The sequence below is a fragment of the Phalacrocorax aristotelis genome, chromosome 18 (genome assembly GCF_949628215.1).
Source record: "Phalacrocorax aristotelis chromosome 18, bGulAri2.1, whole genome shotgun sequence".
Lineage (NCBI taxonomy): Eukaryota > Metazoa > Chordata > Aves > Suliformes > Phalacrocoracidae > Phalacrocorax > Phalacrocorax aristotelis.
The window spans coordinates 7,684,600-7,704,982 of NC_134293.1; the positions used below are offsets into that span (position 1 = coordinate 7,684,600).

The following is a 20,383-nucleotide window of genomic DNA, read 5'->3' on the forward strand; positions in this document are numbered from 1 at the left end:
AATGAATTAAGTCTTGTTCAGGTTATTTTTTATTACCGTTTCTAATCTTTCGCCCAATACAGCTGGTTTAATCTTAACATTTGTAATCATGGAAAGAAATGAAAATATTGACAGGTTAACAAAAAAGCCATTTTTACAGGAAGGTGAGGAAGACTGAAATATTTTCAGAGGCTTACTTAAGTAAAATATAACTATAGTTCCCAACTGCAGCCTTCTGTTTGCCAGTCACCTTGCATCTTGTGTTAATGAATAACAGGCTTCTCCATCCCGTCCCAAAGTAGTGATGATAATTTTCTTGACCTGTTGACTCGGATTCAACCCCCGGTCAAGCAGTGATTTATTCAAAGGATAAAGCCAAAGTTAGGATGGGCACTGTAGGGCTGAACAGACTCCAATCCCTGCTCTCTGCTTCATCTTTTTTACTTCTTAAAGATTAAAAAGCTGCTGTCAGGATGTCTTTGGAGTGTGCCTGTTGCTAAAGAAAATCTGACTTGGGTACTTGTGCGCTGCTAACTTCTGCTGGGGGACAGTCTTGCAGTGCCTTGTCAGCTTTTCAGAGGCTACCTGGCCCTTGTGGGCGCTGTGGTTCCCCTGCGCAGAGCTGCCTCTGCAGAGCACGGCACTCCGAAGCCATCACAGGCTCTTGGCCAAAGGTGCGTGAGAGGCTGCATTGAGCTTCACAAGTATTTGATAGCCATGGCTCGTTTGCCAACCAGGGAGGTGGCTTGTTTGGGTCCTGTAGTTACCTTTTCACAGTCAAAGCAGTGAAACCCCTCTGATGACATGTAGGCTGTCAGAGTCGTATCTGCTAAAAGAGCTTGAGTGGATGGGGTATCTTTGCCACCACATGTGAGACCTTGAGCTCTCAAAGAGGAAAATAGGTTCTGAAATAAGGATTTGCAATGGTGGGGAATGATCTTTCCAGACACTTCTGTGGCTTCAAGTCAAATTTGGAATAAGAAAATGCCTGAGCTGAGAGCCCTTCTGTGCTAGAAAGACCCATTCTTCCTAATAAATGGCCTTTCAAAGGCTTGAAATGCTGTGAAATCAGAATACTAGATTTTTTTTGTTTGGATACGTGAGAATTGCTCCCCTAACCCTGGAAACAGGTGAAGTGGATCCAGCCTGCTTCAAGAGTTTGAGCTCAGGCCTGGCATGTCATGACATGAATACGGTAATCTCCTCTGTGAGATGGTAACCACTTACCGGTGACAATACAATCAAAAACAAGCTGCAGGGACTCCCGGAGCAATAGCGAGTCTGCCTGAGTGTGGAGCGTTGCCATTCTCTTGGGATCCACATTCAAAATTGACAATCAGTGTCTTGCATTCCCCAGCATTACCTGCTGTCGACTGCCAGGGCTGTTTGTTGCAGATACTGAGCGTGCAACTGAAAGAAGCATAGCTTCAGTTTTCAAAAACGCCTGTAAAATGATCTGGCGAGTATTGAAAGGGAAGGATCTGCCAGCTGCATTTCTTCTGAAAAGTGACACTTGGAAACACCGACCTCTCCCTTGCTGCTAAGCAGCGTGAGGTGCAGAACATTTCTGTTTCTTCCAATGAGTTTGGCAAAACATTTCTGTAAAGGCAGATGAAGGTGCAGCTTCATTGAGAGAACATCGGTCTTGCTAATGCACTAGATCATGCTTACCCTTTCATGCTCAGTTCTGCTGTAACTCATCACCTACGCTCCTCTACTCTTCAGTGTCTTGCTTGCAATGCAGAACTACTGGAGCTCTTGCTCATCAGAAGTGTTAATATATCTCGGGTCACAAATGCAGAGCTCTTGGTACTTGGAAACAGATTTCACACGTTCACCCCTCCATAAAAACAAGGCTGAGAATCGACGTGAGCAGCAAGACCAGCCAGCAGATGTTCTCCCTTCAGAGCCTGCTTGATAAAGGGCACCATATCTGCCTGCATGTGAGCTGCGTCAAAATTACTGGACCAGCCACCACAGAACAGCCTTGCATGGCTAGATGTAGAAGGTGATTTCTCAGGTCGGTTGCCTAGGTTATTTTTTTTAACAGCATCTATTAGTGAGGGTCTTATTCTAGCAGAGAACCCTCCTGGGAGCTGCCTGAATTAAGGACTCAGATCACAGCTTGGCATCTGTGACCGGTTCCTAGCTCAGCTGCGGATAGCTGTTGGCGTGCTGATTAAGGGCAGGTCTGCCACATGGTACAGCACATTTGATAAAATGTACATTTTGAACTTCAAGTACAGCCAGGCGCACATGGGAGCATAACCCTCCCAGTAACTCGCTGTTCCCTGACCATTGACGTAAGTGGCGTGCCTGGAGATGACAGCCGCAGCCAGGGGCGCAGCACCCAGCCTCGCTGTCTGCACACAGCTCCGCTGCCCGGGCTCGAGGCTTGTGCCTGTAGGTAGAGCATCCGGCTGGCGGCGGCTGCCAAGCGCCCGTAGGATCCTGAGAACCCTACCTGTCAAACAAAATGAAGTGAAGTAGCTGGCGCTCCCTGAGGGCATCTGACAGCCAGAGCAGCAGACTGTCACAGAATAAACCGTGACCTTGTGCTGGCAGAGGTAAAAAAGACTCTGCAGAGGAGAGTTCTCTCCTTAACAGTTTGGCTGTTACCAGGCTCTAAAGCAAAACCCAACTTGAAGTAAATCCTTAATTTAGTGTAGGTGCTAATGGGATTCCAAGTGGGTATGTTGTGTACTTGCTGCTGATGGAAAGCATCTGTGTTGCTTTCAGACTTGACTTTGAAAGTCGGTTCTTATGCTCAAGTCTGGGATTTAAAGCATCAGAAATCTACACTATTCAAGAAAATAACTTAGCATTGCTCTTATGCGGTGTCTCTTCCCCCAAATACCATGTGTTGGCTATCAGAGGGTTGCACTGCAAGAAGGGATGTCAGAAGGGCGCTCATGCTGCAAGGGGTTATTGCTAGAGGTGCTGCTTCTGCTAGTCAGATCATGAACAAGATGTGATTGGGAACCCTGTGCCAATATTTAGTGGGCTCACACCTTTTCAGTAGTGAAGCATCACATGAAAATCTGGCACATTTTGACTTTTATCCCTCAGAAGCTTTGTAGTCTGCTTGACTAAATTCACATGGTAGTAATATTTTTTTTTTCCTCCTTTCAAAAAGGTCATAGATGGAAAGCCATTTTTATTTAAAATGCTTCTGTTTCAACTCTCAAATGTCTGAAGCTGAAGGTCTTGTTAAAGATGTAATAGTTCATGTCCAGGTCAGCAGGTTAAAGCTGCAGAGCCACAGGCAAAGTTAGTCTGGAGTGGAGGATTTACTGAATGCAAGTGGAGGTGTCTTTCAAGCATGTCAAACCTGGAGAGACTTCTCAGCTACTGATATCCCTTTAGATGTCATTGATTGTCTCAGGCTGATGTTCCCACCTGAGGAGCACTGGATTTTTTTCACAAGTCGCTGTTATTAGCTGCTCAGCTTCTCACAGGTGCTGCTGTGGATCTGCTTTCTGCCTGTGGTGGCTTTTGTAGCCTGTCAGATGGCATTGGATGCTCCTGGTGTGGCAGTGTAAAGGTTGAAGCGTGACCTTGGAAAGCTGTTATCAACTGGTACAGCTTCAGCCTCTTCTTGGTGTGAGTTTCCCCATCTAGGTATCTGCAGGTGCCTTTTCATGGACCAGATCTTGGGGACCGTAGCACTAACAGTGCACGCCTGGCTGTTCGGGGCAAGTTTGTGGTGTTGAACGATGGAATCTACTCTTGAAAAGCTTACCAGTCTTGTCCTATTGCTATAGGTTTAAGGAGACTGTAGCTTTTTCCTTTCCTGTTTGCAAAAGTTATTTGTAACAGCTGGTTTCTGCGTCATTACAGATTCTTGCAGGGTGACACATGATGTCATTACTGAACCCCGTGATGCAGTTCAGGAGGAAGGCTGGCATGTGGCTTGCTTTTTTCTTTGCTGGGAAGAAATTGCACTTCAGAGCATCTTAATTGGGTAGATCTCCAGAGTATAGCCAAAGCAGCTTACTCAGTATGTTTCTGCAGAGTTGAGAAGCAGGTCAGCAGGTACCTTTTTATAGCATTCTTATAACTGCGGGGACAGGGTTAGCATATTAATTTGGAGCGTGCCTCTAGAACCGTGACTGGAGAAAAGGCGCTGCTTTCCAGCCCCTCTTGTAAGAAACTGCCGTTGTATGGCAACAACAATTAGCTACAAAAGCTAAGTAATCTCTGTTGTTCTAAGGCAAGGCAATTAATCATTAAATCAGAGTTGGGAAAGATCTTAGGTCACATAGAGTAGTCCCTGCTATGCTTTGTTGTTTTGCTACAGTCCCTCTTATTGAGAGCACTGTCAAGGCTGATTTTAAGTACTCCAAGCACTGGAGCTTCTCTCTTCCTCAGGAGAATTTTGTGCTGCTTAGTAATTCTTACTATCAAGTATTCCTGTTTAGCCTAAATTTTCCCTCTTTTGGCTCATTTCCATGACTTACATCCAAGCGTAGCATCTGGAATGGCTACACTGCTGTCCTTTCCCCAGCCCTCCCAGATTCAGAGGTACATTTTTGGCTGCTCACACTGTCTGTTCAACCAGATTTTGCAGACGTGCATCACTTAAGTCCATCCACTAATCTGCTTTTGCTCCTCTGGCTTTGGTGCCTCCAGCTGAAATGCTAGACACCCCCAACTCCCGAGTATGACGCTGGCAATAGAAGCATGTGACAGCCCCCTATTACAGAGGACCATTTCCATCTTTTTTCTAGGTTGCACCATCATTTGCATGGTTTTAGTGAGCTTTGAACTAATCCCTTCTTAAGCTGGTTTGCACTGTGGGAATTAAATATAAGCTGCTACCTTTTAGTGATGGCTGAAAATAGAAACCCCACAGGCTGTCACATCTACCTTTCTGCTGTTCAGTGCATTTCTTCCCAATTGTTAGAAGAGTTCATTTGGGAGCTTGATCTCCTACCACTTGTCCTCTGGCTTGCCTGCATGTCTAATCAGCTGACTTACGTTTGAATTCCCTGGTTTATTCCCCTCCCTTGTCTATCCGCAGCTGTTTTTACTGACATTTGGGGGTGTCTTTCTAAACCTGCCGCTATGGGACAATAGATTTTCTCAGTGGAACACTTAATGTATGTAATTATTAATGTGAATGGAGTTTGTCTTGGCATAAATCTTTGTAGCAGCAAATTTATTTCTTTGGCTCAGCATTTAGCATCGTCTGGTTTGTGTTTCAGCTGGGTGACAAATTGGAGGACTCCTGGGATTTTTCAAAGGAAGTAGGAGCTCAAACAGATCTGAAATTCAGGGTTCCCCACACGACCTCAATTCTAGGTCTCTCTTACAGGCTAAGTTTTCTTCATTGCAAGCAATGGCAGGCGTCGTCTGAACTGTACTCCCATGACAGGCTATTGCTATTTGGGATGATACGAGGAAAGCATGAGAGGCATAGAAATAAAGCAATAAAGCCCAGAGCTACCTTTTTCTGGGCTATATTATGACAGTGCACTTTCTCAGACCTCCAGTTTTCTCCTGCTGTACCATCAGCTCTCAGCCTGGGGAAACCTGAAGGCAACATTGCTGACTGTTAGCACAGATTAGCTGGTAGTGTGGCAAGTGTGTGTGATAAAAGGCAATCCAGTGCTGGCTGGCAGAGTTTAATGACACTGAGAATTAAGTCTCTTGTCAAGTGATCTTCTTTTATACCTGCCCTGATTGCTGTGTACCAGGGCTTTGTTCTTCCAGGAACCAACACCCGGCACATGTTCACTATTTAGCTTTCACAGAGGTAAAGGCAGGAAAGTTGGGAGAAGCTGCAAGGAAGGTGCAGGCAGTGGACCAGCTTCAGGCTTTCTAGAAAGTATCTGGGATGAGATATGACTACTCAAGGAGTCTGTGTTCAGATGTGACTGAGAGCGGGGAATGAAAATAAAGAATACACAGGGGTTTGGAGGTGGGGAATTATAAGAGCGAGATGGTAAAGAGGGCGAATGAAGAAGTTCATGTGCAATAGGACAGATGTGACAGTAGCTGTGCACAGCCAAGAGGGTTGAATGTGCATTGGAGGTGGAAGAAGTGACAAGAGAGAGAGGCTGAATGAGAGCAGAACAGAGCAAGGACGCTGGCTCCGAAGCAGCATGGCAAAATGCTTATAGGAGAAGATTGAGCAGCTTTTAGTGAAAAATGGAGTGAGCACAGAGGGGTGGGACTGATCCTTGCCTGAAACCACCTAGAAGCTCAGCAGCATCTCTCCAGGTAGTCTCATGTTCAGAGCTGGCCTCTCTCAGAGAGAGCACTCCAGGGTGTGCGGGCAGGTAAAGAGACTGCAAAGTCTTGGGATCCCTCTGGACTTCCAGCTCATAGAGAAAGTTTAACCACCCCTGTTTCTTCTGTAACAGGTGGCTGTGAAAAACAACATTGATGTCTTTTACTTCAGCTGCCTAATTCCTCTCAACGTGCTTTTCGTAGAGGATGGCAAAATGGGTGAGTGCTTTTAGGTCTGTGGTCAGCCTTCCTCAGCTTGCCTGTGCTCACAGCGCCCAGCTGGGTGCATTTGTGCCACGGCTGAGATTCACGTGGGTTTGGCCACGATCTTCGTGCCAGTGCATCTCAGCAGCCTGAATTGACCTGTAGTGGTTTGGTAGTCTGTCCCTGTTGTCCTGCAACTCCAATAGTTACCAGAACCCAAGTATTCTGCTCTGATTCATGCTGCCAGACAAGGGGTGGATCTGTTTTCTCTGAAGCTGATTTTGGGGTGGGTTTTTGGAGGGTTTGGTTCACTCAAATGGGTCTAGGATTTGCCCCCATACCACTTACTGTAATTTGTTTATTCCTGGTCATGTTTCGTAAGTTTTTGTTTGAATTGTCTGGGAAGTTGCTTGAAAAGCAGCTTTCACTAACGTAATGCTAAATGTGTCGATCTCCTTCCTTTTTGTCAAATCCCACCTGTTCTTGGTTTATAAACAGCTCATACGGTAAAGACTCTCTCTGGTTTGGGGGCTCCAGAATCCATCAAAGCTTTGCTGCTTTTACAGCGAGACTGAGGTTGTGATAGGAGCAAATCCTGGATCTGTCCACGGCAGGGCAAAATGTGACCAAAAGATGTTTTGTGTGTCTACCTTGCCACATTCTGCGGTGAATTAATTAATGCTACAGTCCTGCGAGGACCCAGGAGTGCTGATTGTCTGTCTTGTTTCTAGAGCGCCAGGTCTTCCTTGCAACATGGAAGGATATTCCAAACGAAAATGAGCTTCAGTTCCAGATTAAAGACTGTCACCTGAATGCTGGTGAGTAGCTTAATTCTACCATGCTGAGACCACTTCTGATGTATGGTCACTAGGCATCACCTTGGTAATAGTATTATCTATGGCTAGTGGGTAGATGGGTATTGCGCTTATGAACAGAACAGCCTCGGATCCTAGGCCTTCCTTCAGTCAAACACTTTAGCTGGGTCCCCATCTAAAATCCTAGATCTTAGATTCTACCTATCTGTTTCTTCCTTTCATTCTGGACCTTGTATTCTTGTTTTCTCTTTTATGCTTTGCTACTCTGCAAAGCTGCTCTTTTAAGTGGAGGTGAGATCAGTGTTGGGGCTGTTCAGCAATCCTATCCTGCTACTGTGTGTTTAAGGCAAGGTGTTCCAGCCTTGACTTTAACCTACCACGTAATCCTGGGCCAGTCACTTCACCTTTCAGCATCTGCTTTCTTTTTTTCTGTTGTGAAAGAGTAACCCTACACACCACTATAAAATGTTTTGACATCTATGGAAGACAGGCCATGTGAGAGGAGTTTTGGACTGCTGTTGTTAGTGCTATATTGATGCATTTTGATCATACTCTGTCCTGCTCAGCTCTGTGTTTAGCCGTCTAGTTGCCTCTGTAAACATCCTACTTGTACATATGACCTTACTACTGCTGAAGGATAAGGGAGTGCAAAAAAAGTGGAATGGGGCCAGCGTAGCAGCTTTGCTCCTGTTCAAGAGGTTCTGGGCAGGAGCCAAGTGATTCTACTGAAAGCTGCTATGTTTCTTAGAGGAAAAAAGTGTTCCTATCGATTACAAACCTTGTAACCTTTTTATTCTTTCATGTCTGCTCTTACACAATGAACACCCTCTTGCTTCAATTGCTGACAGAAACCATGGGTCTCTTTGTACTCGTAATTATTACTATTTTGGAATATAAAAGATGGAGCACGCAAGAGGGGAAAAAATAGCAGCTGTTGGGCCTTATGACTCGATTTCGCTCTGGGGTTTCAAACGAGAACAACCTCTGCGCCTCCCCCAGTCCTCCCTCTGCTCCCGACCGAGCTTGGCATAGCCTCTCCCCCTGCACTGCAGTGCTGCTGCCAGTAAAGCCGCCTGCCCTGGCCGTGCCCTAACCACGCTGTCCAGAGCTCTTTCCATCTCAAATCAGAAATGTTGGTAAGCTCTCCTGTTTGGCACTGGGGTGTTGTGGCGCTGGTTAGCAGAGGATGTAGTCGGGAGGGAGAGAGGGGGTGTGCGTGGCTGGGAAGATGAGCACTGGCGACCCTGCAGACTGGCCTGTGCTCCCTGCTTCCTCCAGAACGAGAAGTGGGCAGGCAATGCTCCTCATTCAGGAGTGGTTTGCTATCCTGCACCAGGCTGCTTGCCCAGGCCTGCCCGAACTGGTGGTGCTCAGTGAACATGTTACTAGCTCGCAGGGAGAGCATGGGAATGCCGGGCGGTTTCTCTGAAGTGGTATCCACAGCCATTGCCAGGGCTCAAATGAGAAGAGGCTTCTCTCGGTGGTTTAGCAAGAGCCCTGGAAGCAGTGCCTCTCCCGAGCACGATCTGCCACTTGGGATGCTCAGGCATGTGCAGGACCTGCCAGCTTCTTTGGCTTAAGTATGGGAGAAAGTGGGTCATGTCTCAGACAGATTTCAAACACTTCCATCCACGGAAGCTTCCGTTTTTCTATTTCTGCTGCCGACACCTCCTCCCTCTCGCAACTATACTGGCCATTTCCTTCCGTGACCACCTGGGCTTTGGCAAGGAGCAGGCCAATAGCTTGCAGGAGAGAAAACTAGGGAAATTTTGTGTGCTTGTCTTAGTCCCTTGTATTTTAACTAACAATGCAACCCTGACTCAGTGTGCTGCTCACCTTGATTTCATCTAAGCAGCAGCCTTCTCTAGTACAGAGGATTGTAAGAGCATCAAACCTGTCTGTACAAGGATCAGCAGGGCCCCACACCCCATGGAAGGCTGGGCTTCCAGCAGCCTCAGGGATGGAGACTTCTCACAGTGTGGCAAGTGGCTGGTGGTGCACACTAGGGCAGAGGCAGAATAAACGGAGTGAGCTCTGATGACGGCTGAATCCATCTTGCTACTAATTTATACCAGAGCAAGGGTGTGTGTCTGGCCATGTGCTGCAGTAGGGTGAGAGTCTTTCAGGATTCAGAGTCTTGATCATTTAAGTCCAGTGAAAATAGCCTCGTTTTAAGACACCTCCTTTCCTCCAAAAAAAGCAGCTCTGGGTATAAAATCTTTAGGAACTTGGTTCTTATGGAAGAAAGACTGGTTTGTTTTCAAAAGACTCTCTTGTAGGAGATGCCTAACCGGAATAAAGCTCTCAACTTGGGCTGTTGGCGATTCTATTGTTCACCGATGAAATACTGCCATGGCAGAGCTGTGCAGAGCAAAGTCTGCAGATTTCAACTGCTCCTAACTAAAATTTAGGAGGTGCTGGGGTTTTGCAACCCTTCAGCACAGGCGAAAAGCTTCTAAGTGCCACCAGCTCCGCAGAGGTGTGCGGCCGCCGTGGGAATCGTTATCCCTCCTCTCGCATCTGCTCAGATAAGTAATTCGTGCCTAGCGTGAGCCACCCACTTGGTGGCGAGTTGCCGTTGAGGCTCAGGGACGCACCACACCATTCATGCTTTGGTCTAACCGATTCCAGCCCAGTGATGCAAATTTAGCTGTGAGCTAAAAATACCTCTGCTCCCAGCTGATGTGCCCTAATCGCAGCACTACCAGCCACTTAAATAGAGCCGTGTGGCTGCAGCAGGCATCAGACAGATGGAGCAGAGCATGCCGAATGGCGTGTGGCTGCTGCTGGGCAGAGGGCTGATCAGAAGTGTGGTCCCTGCACCCTCAGTGCCTGGATTTTCTTCTAGCTGGAAAGAGCCTTTGCTTTCCTGAGCGCTCAGATCTGCACTGTTTCTGCACCGTGTCAGAAGTGGGGGTGAAGTCATGTGCAGGCATGCAGGAGGCCCTACCGAGCAGCTAAACAAGGGATGCCGATTTTCTTCAATGGAGAAACTGGAGTTTGAATTTCTTTTTCTTTAAACCGAAGTGAAATGGACTTGGTACAGGGATTTTTAGGAGGCTGGGATTTTATCTGTCAAGAAAGCAGCTTGTGCATTTCTTGTACTTCCAGGGCTGTCTGTCTGTCACTGTGCAACAGTCACCTTACAGCACCTCCTGCATAAACGGCAGGCTTTTCCCTGGGTTATTTCTTTTGTTCTTTCAAACAAAAAGGAGATAAACACAGTCCATTAGTGGAGATGCTTTTATGTGAGTCTGTGCTCCCAGGCCTTCATAGGTAAAAGATGCATCCTGTGCCCATGAGGCAAGCCAAATAGGATTGACTCAGCTTTGAAGGTGTGCAAGGGGGACGGCAGAAAAAGCTCCCGTCCCTGGCAGCTCACCCTATAACAGGGCACAGAACAATCAGAAAATCTTGGCTGCTGCAGGTAGCCCACAGCACCGCAAGCTGAAGCCTAGGATAAGGTGCCAGGCTGTGGGGTGAGGAGCAGATACCCTTAAATGATCACTCTGATGCCAAAAAAGGCAAATCCTGGACCCTTGAAGGTATTCCCACAGTTCCCAGTGACTTGGTGAGAGATGAGTGCTTAATTCTGGATGAGAGGTTTGGGGCTCAGGTTCCCGGCGGTGAGAGCTGGCACCGGCCTGAGGCTGTTCTTTAGGGCCAGAGCCGTATGGCCGTGGAAGAGCGAGTCTCTCTGGAGTTATGTCGTGGGGCCAGGGTGTACTTAGGATGCACCGCACATCTTGAAATTCATTGGAGTCATTTTATGCATCTGCCTCTTAGGAAGAGGTTATGATTGTTCCATGGAGAAAACCATATTCAGAAATACAACTTGTAATGAAAACACAAGGTCATGATTATACCCCAGCATTCTCATCTCTTATGAATCCAGTGCTAAATTAATTGAATTGGGTTTTTTTAATGAAAATATAAGAATTTAGTGCATGAAAATAGATTCCTAGGCTGTTAGAGCTCAATCTGGGTGCTGTTGGTGCAACTATACCAACCGAGGTTTCCCCTGCAACTGAGCATGTAAACAAGGCAAATTGAGCTTTTGCACACTTTTTTGACATGCTAAGTTTTGATTAAATTTTAAAGGACCACTACATTAAGCTAAGATATGCAAATCAGATTAGCTAAATGTTTTTCTTTTTTTAAATTCTGCTTACCCAAACCCACAGAGTGAAAGAAGACAAGCTGACTTGCACACGGAGATTGAATGCCATTAAACAGGAGGCAATTAGTTGCTGTGCTGTTCAGCAGTTCTAGGAACTTTGGTTTTGCTTGCTTATTACTGGCCCACAATCTGGTGTGAAACAACAGCTTTAGTGTTGGGAGTTGGATATGGCTTTATTGGTATGCAGTGGTCACTTTGTTTTTCCCTGCTGAGTAATTTGCTAATGGCAGAACAAAAAGAAATTGGATTTTCTTGCTGGAACAACCTGGGGACAATCACATGCAAGCTTCCCTAGTGTGTTGTTGGTTTTTTTCCTGTATGTGCAAATCTAGTAACCTGATCGTTTAATAAATTATAGAACCCATGTATGTTACATGTCTTGGAAATGAATGTCATAATATTGACCAAAGTGCCTCCCCGCTGGATCAGTCTGCAGATGTTTGGTATTGGAAGGCAGTTCTTGGCTGGATGCTCAGAACCATTCCGGTGTTGCTAGAAATGGCATGGGGATGTTTTCAGTTACCACAGCATAAAATGTAGTCATTAAATTTTACCTCCTGATACCCGGTGCTTGTTGCAAACTGCCACGAAGGTCCAAGTTCAAAAAAAGGTATATTTTCTATGTTGATTCTGAGTTGTGTGTGTCCTTTGTGAAAACTCCCATTGCTGTCAATCGCTTGTCTCGGGTGTTCGAGTTTAGAGTGAAGTTCTTAAGCTGTATGGGTAGAAGATTTAGGCATGTTCTTTGCTTTACCAAGAAGGGAAGTGCTGTTGAAAAGAATTGGATTACTTCAGTGCAAGGGAGGAGACCTTGTCCAGCTGTTCTTTCTTGCATGCCTGTCCTTCCACGTGTGCTATTTAGTTGTTGGACTGAGGTAAAGAATTCTGTTTAAAAAACAAAAGAAAAGAAACAAAAAAACCTCCACAAACAACAGCAACAAAAAAAACCCCCAACCCTGAAAGATGGACTGATGGTGCTGGCCTTGGTGGTGGGGAAATCTTTCTGTATCCTTACATTGTGCTTCAAGAGGGTTTTGAGAATAAGCATTGAACCAAAAGAAGAAGCCCTGCAGAAAGTTGCTTAGCAAGGTCAGATACAGACTGTGCTGTCTTGCAGAAGGACTTTGCAGAGTCACCAGACCCCACGTGTGCGGGGAGGTGCGTGCCCAGGCAGCACGGCTCAGCCCTCCTCCTGCCTGCGCTGGGCACTAACCCGGGCTTCGGTGGGTGCTGCACTCTCGGTCGGAAACCAGCAGCCCTGTTCAGAGCTGGGCTCAGCTCTCTGCTCCCAGCAAATATCTGCCTTTTTTTAATTTTTTTTTTTTTTAAGAGGCTGTGCTGTCACATGGCATTAGCGGTCCTGCCTTCAGCCAGCCACAGCCTGGCACTGTTGCTTAGCAACTCTGCCCGATCTCCAAAATCCTGACACTGGGGAGCACAGGAGGGATGGGAGCTGCTACCTGGGGGGAGAGGGAGTAGGTTTCACCAGTCCCCAGACCTGTGCTGAGAGAGGGGCAGGAGAAGGCAGACAAGCCAAGCATCAGCACTCCAGCCTACTCATGATTGCTTTGGGTGTCTGGCCGAGGCAGGGTATGTTTTGGTAGGGCTTCTTGCACTCTTCAGAGGGTAACTGAGGTCAGACAGGGGGCAGAAAACAGGCTTTCCTAGGAGTTGCCCTGCCTCAGTTTCCCTCCCTATACCCCCCAACAAGCACCTCCCTGCTCAGAAACCTGTCCCCCAGCAGAAGCAGTGGCTGTTTAAATTGCAAGAGGTGCTATTGCACAGTTCAAGGCTTTGGTGTAAGAGCAGCTGCTCTGCAGCCCCATCTCGCCTGCTCTGCCCCCAAAGCGCAGCTCCCCGGGCAGCAGGAGTGCTCCCCTCCTCTGCCGTCACACCATGTGATGGGAGCGCAGCCCCACAGCTGCCAAAACTACAGCTTCCTGCCTCCAGCCTTGCTTCTGACCCTGCACCCACGCTCCCCAGGGAATGTCTTTGCTCTGACAGCATCCCCCGGCAGAGGGGGAGACTGCTGCCAGCAGGTATAAAGAGTGCTGGAGAAAGTCTCGAACCCTTGCCAGCAGTTCCGCTTCCAGGATACATGTCCAGAGGGGCTTCAGACTGGTGAGGTTTAACCATAGCCTGTTAAAACTGGGCAAACAAAATCCCATTTAATACCAACATCCCTTGCAAACACGGATGCGCTCTCTGAGCTGGTGCTTGTGTTGAACAGCATGCCTTCCCAAAGCCCTGGAGGCTGCTCTCACTGGCTGGGGGGGCACAAGGAGGTGGGGGTTTGGGCTTCATCCCTAGTGGGTGATGTCCCTCCAGTGTGGGTCCCTCCCAGCAGCACTCCATGTGAGCAGGGGACTGCTCTGCACTGCCCATTTCCCTGATCTGGATGAGTTTGTTGTGTAAAGGAGGAGTAGAGGTGGGAGGAGGAGACAGAGGGAATGAGTGTTTTTAAGCAAAGGATCTCATTAGTTACTTATATCTGCCAGTTTCCATAGTAACTGGGGAAGAGAGGAAACCTAAATCTGAGTGTGTCTGGGTAGCTGGATGCCTGAACCCTCCCCAACCTGCACACAGCTGCTCTGACGCCTGGGGAGCGAAGGGGTTCAGCCCAGCCACAGGCGAAGGGTCCAGGCTGCCCATGGAGCCGCTCCGCGGCTTTAGTTGTCAATGCTGCCCTGGGGAGAGACAGCGGGTCCAAGCGTCTGCATCAGCGTATGGATTCGTGGGGCTCGCTCTTTCCTGCTTCTGCCATTCCCTGGTGGATGAACAGACTCTGTCCCCTCTCTAATCCCTCCCTGCACCACCAGCACAGACTTGTGTCTGTTCTCAAATCCAGCACTGGTGGCGGCTGGTCTCGGTGTTTGTAGGTACAGGGATGGATTAGAGTTGCACGGTCTCCTTGTGCTGCTTCTCTGCTGCTGTCCTGCTCCTTGTGCTCCTTGAAATGGATCCCACGTTTCCAGTCTCTTGGCTTTCAGCGCAAATTGGTTTAAGGCCACCTCTCTCCCTTGCTTTCTATCCAAAGTGCCCAGTCTGCTGCTAATGGACCACCATAGAGAGGGTGTTCCACCCTGCCCTGGCAGAGAGCTTGAACGAGTTAAATTTCTCCTGTTGGGTACCAGGAATGGGAATTTGCCAGTGATTTATTAGGTGTGGAGTGGTCATCCCTGAGCCTTCCACCTGAAGTGTGAATTTACCCGTTTTACTGTCATCCAAAGACTGAGATGTGCTCTGCTCTGCTGTGCTGAGAAACCCCTTGGCATCCAGAGGCCGCTGGTTTGGGTCTTAGTGTTCTGCGTATTTGTCTCTGTTATTGTTTCTTTGAAAGGTCTCTTAGAATTAACGTGTGTCATGGTTGCATCCATACAGGTCTCCAGGTGAAATCACACATCTGCTGCAAGTGCTGAGGTCATAGAGTGTGTTAAAACTGTATCACAGCCCTACGGTGTCTAGAGTCAGATGTCTGGGTTTTTACCCTTTCAAGTGATTGCTTTAAAATAAAAAAAAATAAAGGATTTTTACTACCTTGTGGGACACTGGTTTGGCCAGAGGTGTCTGTACGTGAGGCAGGGAAGCAGCCGGGAGCTGTCATTGTTGGGATGGGACCTCGGAACCAGGCACTTGAGCGAGCCTCACGCAGGGATGAGTTCTTCCCTGCCTTCACCTTCTGACTTTTGGCTGCCTCCCGGTTAGCCTGCCTGAGGCTTGGTTGGGGTTATAGGAGTCCTCTTACCCTCTGAACTGCAGGCTCTTGATAAAGGCAGCAAGTCCTGAGTGACCCAGGGCAATGAGCAGTAAGTGAAAGCCCTGCAAGATGGGCAAATACTTCATAGGCGATCAGAGCCTGAAAGGAACGAGGTGGGTCCATGGAAGCAAATTGGAATTTTTTTTCTCCTTGTGTCATGTCTGCTCCTGTCACCAGGGAAAACTCTGGGACAGAAGTCAGCATTTCCTTGTGCGCTTGCATCCTGGGAATGCTCCTCTGGGCTCTCCTGTCTCCGCAGATGATGAATCTGAATTAACAGATGTGGTTTTCTTCCTTCTCTCCAAAGACACTGTTTCCAGCAAACTGCAGAACAACAATGTCTACACCATTGCAAAGAGGAACGTGGAGGGCCAGGACATGCTCTACCAGTCTCTGAAACTCACCAATGGCATCTGGATCTTGGCTGAGCTTCGCATTCAGCCGGGGAACCCGAACTACACGGTGAGGTGTCGTACTGTGGAGGGCACGTGGCGCAGGCTGGGTGCCTTCTAACTCGCCTTGCGTGCAGAGCCATTTATCCTGGCTTTGTCTAACATGCTTGTTTTGGGGGAGATCCTGCTAATTTGGCTGGGGGGTTAGGAATGCCCACTGAACAGGAAGAAAGAGAGAAACAACAGAATTTTACTGCTCTGTTACCAGTGAGCTGGGAAAATGCCCACTCAGCAATGAGCAGTTACTTGCCAAGGTTACTCAGAGATAAAGCCAAGAGACATTAGTGAGAAAGCATTGCCAGAATGCCCTTCCCCCTCTCATAAACAAGGACAAATTTATGCCCTGCCACGCTCCTACAGCAGAGACTGGCTGTCTGGATGTCAGAGACTCTTTGGCCTTGTGCTGGCATCAGCCTGTGGCTGGTGGGAAGGTACTCTGTCCTGCATCAGGCACTCCTATAGCTATTCTCTTGGACTTTGCTCCCCTTCTGAGGACCTGTGTGTCTGAGCATCCTGGTATTAGAGGGTTGATCTCCTGTTGGAAGCCGTTCCAGGAGTTTCAGGAAAAATCCCTTGTCTGGGGACCCATGGGGTGAAAGGGAGCGTTGGAAGGTAATTTAAAGTGTTTCCACAATGGTTGACACCACAAGCCTGGTCTCAGCCCAGTCCTCCCTATAGAGGGGGTGACAGCCAAGTTTGTGTCCATCAGGGCTGAGCAGCAAAATCATTTGAGGCCCCCAGGTTCAGTGCTGTGATTTACAACGTGAGGGCAAGTCCCTTGCCTCAGAGTTCGGACCAATGTCCCCTTCCTTCATGCCTGCAGAGGCACCTACACTTGTTAAGGAATTTGGGAACCCCACAGTGGGAGTTTGCTTTCATGCACTGACTCCTGCTTGTAGCGAGATCTGAAAAGGTGGTTTAGTGCTGCTGATGAAGAAAATGGTACCCAGGAGAAATACTCTGGGTGACTGTCATCAGCCACGTCCATGATCTGCCCAACCTGTGCTGTAGGTCAGACATTTCCAGTTGCCTTTGTGGAGATGGTAGAAAGCTCCTGCCTTCCTTTGCACCACTGCTAACGTCTCCTCTCCTCTCCGCAGCTCTCCCTGAAATGCCGAGCTCCTGAAGTGTCCCAGTACATCTACCAGGCCTACGATGCCATCTTGAAAAACTAACAGGAGATCAGCCTGTGCCCCACCCTGCAGAAGGAGGGGGAAGAAAGGGGTCCCCAGATACTCCTTCACCACTGGCACGGGGAAGAGCGCTCTTAACTGGAAGCAGCTGTATTCATGTGTAGGATTTCAGTCAAAGGCACTGATTAAACAAGGTAGCAATTAGTGTCCACGTGCTAATGATGATAGGGAACAAACCCCTTTGATATTTTTAGCGTCCATGGAGTTTGTAACCACTGCTTCGACTACTCCCACGTCCCCCTTGCCCCCTCACTCGTTGTCCGTTCTCGTGGGCTTCTCCATTTTGTGCCAATGTTCAGTGTTTTCTAAATGGCTTTAGGCGTAATTATGATTTTGTAAACTACTGCTCATTGAAGAAAAACAAGCAAAAACCACATGTCAGCTCATTAAAACAAGGCAAAAGTGTCAAAAACATAACACTGCACTTTATATTTTTATACCTTTTTTTTGAGTTTTTCTATTGTAATTGGCCTAAAGGGAAGGCGATTCCAAGGAAGTATTGGGAGCCCTGCAGGGACGTCGGGCTCTAGCAGGGTGAGCACGGCCTCGGGGAACTAGGAACAGAGCCATCAGTTCGGTCTGTGGAGGCGGATGGAGCCCTAAAGAGAGGGGGGATTTTTATTACACTTGTGCTGGCAGACTCAGCTCTGCTTTTGATGGTGTGTTTTCACTCCAACCATCTCCCTGGCTCATTAGCTGCTGATTTGAGAAGGGAGGCTGCTTTTGCGTGGGGAGGAGCTGCAGACCTAGATTGATAACGGGACAGCGGTGGATAAAATGAAGGAAACGAGCCCGCTCTTAGAGCAAGAGGCTCTTGCCAGAGCTGCAGGTATGGTCTCTGCATCCTCACCCATCTGCAGCCCCTCTTCTTGTTCTTTCCATGCCTTCTATCGCCGAACTGCCTTCCTGGCCATCCCCTGAGCTGTGCCACCTTCACCCAGTGCTGCGCTACCCCCCGGCAATCCCCAAGGCTCGTGGTGGTAAATCCAAACATGGCAGTGCTGCTTCCCCGCTGGGCTGCGGGCCTCAGCCGTACCCCTGCGGCGAGGGGCGGCTGCTGGCAGTGTCCCAGGGTGACGCGGGGAGTGGAGCAGCTCTCCCTGTTCCTGTGCTGTCCCCCAAACCCCAGGCTGTGGCGTGATGGGAGATGGTTTGGGCTTGGCGGTGTTTGCACCCTGCCTGCCAGGGGGCTTCACGTCCCAGCTGGGTTGAGGCAAGCAGATTGTGGAAGCATTTCTTCCACTTGCAGCTTGGCTCTTTGTGCCCAGAGGCACACAGTACCAAGGGCCAGTCGGCTTTCTGCTCTCACCCCCTATCCCGAGCAGCCCCATGCCCTGGCTCCTCTTTTCTGGCTTGTCCCTAAGGCCAGGACCACTTCTGTTTCCAGTCCATGGCTGTGGACTCACCACATTGCAACCACTAAGTACTGCGGCAACAGCAGTGAAAGCAAAGCCTCTTGCATGTCCTTGCTCCATCCATAGCTTGTCCTGCTTAAACCAAGCCGCTAACCAGAACGGCTTCACCCTCCCCAGCATGCTTGGATGCCATCTCCTCCCCAGCGAGCAAAGCTCTTGTGCATAGCAACCCACATCTTGTCTTTTTAGATGCCACATTCAAAGTCGATAAATATTTTACGGTGGGAGATGGTTCATCAGGGCTTTGGCGCTGTCTGCAACCAAGAAGCCAGTGCTGGGAAAAGGTCACAACGCCCTGGCAGAGGCTCCAGCAGGGCACAGGAGCTGCAGGATCCTGAGTGAGGTGGTGTCCCTGTGTAGCAACCTCTGTGCTCTGGCTGGGGAAAAAGTGGGGCAGAGCTGGAGCAATCCAGCCCTTGAGCCCTGCCCATGTGTGCTGGGAGGTGATTTGCTCCAAGCCCTGCGGGTGCACTGCAAAAATCATTAATAGAGCAATTAAGGAAGCACCAGTGCCTCTGAATGCGATGCTGTGTCAGGGCAGGGAGGAGGTGGTAGAGGGTCCGGAACAAGCACTTAAGCCTCCTTTGCTAAACAGCTGGTTTAGCTCAGACAGGGGGAGGGGTTGCTGAGCACCCCTTCTCTTGCCAAATTTCTTCTCAGTTTTTTGGGTGCGTGGGTGTGTCTGTGCTGCAGGGCAGAGCCTGGGCTCAGTCGGTGGTGTTTCACCCTCCTCTCCCGCCACGCCGCTCATTGGAGTGTTTGCCACGTAGTTGTGTTGCTCTTCAGGCTTTACCTGCCATCCGTGTCAATAAATTCATTTCCACGACGCTGTGGCTGTGTGTGGCTCTGTGGGGCTGGGGAGACGGTCCCATTCCCCTGCTTTCGGCCCTGCCCATGGGAGCAGGCAGAGCTGAAGGCTGGATTTGGTAGGAAGGAGGCTGTTTGCTCACTGGGAGCCTTTTGTCCTCTTCACCAGCCCCTTCTCTTCTACAGCAGAGACCCCTCTCCAAAATAAGGGCTTGTAGGGCAAGGAGACAGCAAGGCCTAGGTCCTCTGTCTCTGGCTACTGCTTTCTTCTCATCTCAAAGGGCAGCAGGAAAAGGGCCCTGGCTTGCAGGGGGCAGCAGCACCTCGGCATGGCCAGCCTCTGATGAGGAGCAGAAGATGGATGTACCTATTTAGCCCTTCCTGGGCCCCAGATGGGCTGCATGTAACGTGACATGCTTTCCCTGTGGTGTAATGATAAACTCCTATGAATTGGTGATGCATTTGTATTGCTCTGGGCCAGTGCTGGCATTTTCCAGAGGGCTTTGCTGTTGCTGGTCCTGTCTTGGGCAGGATGGTTTGGGCTGCAAAACCTCTGTACCAGGCCAGAGCCAAGCTCAGGCAGCCCCAAACACAGCCCTGGGAGTGGCCAGCAATGCAACAAGACAAGAAGCAGGTTTGGGAGGTGCTGCTCTCAAGCAGAGCAACTCCTTCCCTTGCCCCTGCCCAGCCTTGTCTTAACTTGGACATTAGGTAACTTCCACCCTCCGAGGACCTGGGCTGGCAGGTACCATATCAGCCCACGCTGCTCTGCACCAGGATGTTTTTGTGTTAGAAGCTGATGTGTGTGTCAAGCAGCAGCAGTGACAGGCTGGTTTGGGGTCACTGAGGTTGCTGTCATGTCGCATCATGCATCCCCAGCGTGCCTGGGATGGGCTGCATGCCCTGGGGTGGTTGTTCCCTGCTGTGGGTCTGCTCCTGCCGTGGTGCTGCAGGTAAGCCTGGGGCAGCATTTGGCCCAACAGGAACAAAAGCTGCTGCAAGATGCTCAGCGCTCTGCCGTGTCAGCTGCCGTCCTCTTCATGCCCCGTGGCAAAGGGAAAGGTTTATCCCTCCCTCCCCGTTCTGCCAGGGCCCCCTTGGGGAGAAATTGGTCTTTCCTCCTGCTCTGGATTTGCAGGCACAGTCGTGCTCATAAACGGGGACACACTAATCCCGGGCCACGCTGTACTTTGCAAACTGGGTTTGCTTCATTAGCATCGTTAGCCTCTGGTGCTGGGAGCTCAGGGGACGTGGGTGATGCTCCCTGGGCTGGGAGTTGTCATGGGGGTGGATGGTCCCCACAGCATCCCCTGTTCCCGAGGGCCAGGCCGTGGGGCAGGGGCCTCC

At 49.2% G+C, this 20,383-nt stretch overlaps 1 protein-coding gene across 4 annotated transcripts in view; it reads left to right on the plus strand.

Moving 5' to 3' along the window:
* Positions 1-19,055, plus strand: part of AP2B1 (adaptor related protein complex 2 subunit beta 1) — an 80,528-nt gene extending 61,473 nt beyond the window's left edge. For all 4 annotated transcript variants that reach the window (XM_075113221.1, XM_075113218.1, XM_075113219.1 and 1 more), the window contains 4 exons: positions 6,348-6,432; positions 7,149-7,235; positions 15,477-15,631; positions 16,722-19,055. In XM_075113221.1, coding sequence (XP_074969322.1) covers positions 6,348-6,432; positions 7,149-7,235; positions 15,477-15,631; positions 16,722-16,796 — 402 coding nt within the window. In that variant the 3' untranslated portion in view covers positions 16,797-19,055. The remainder of the gene's footprint in view (positions 1-6,347; positions 6,433-7,148; positions 7,236-15,476; positions 15,632-16,721) is intronic.
* The last annotated feature ends 1,328 nt before the right edge of the window (positions 19,056-20,383 follow it).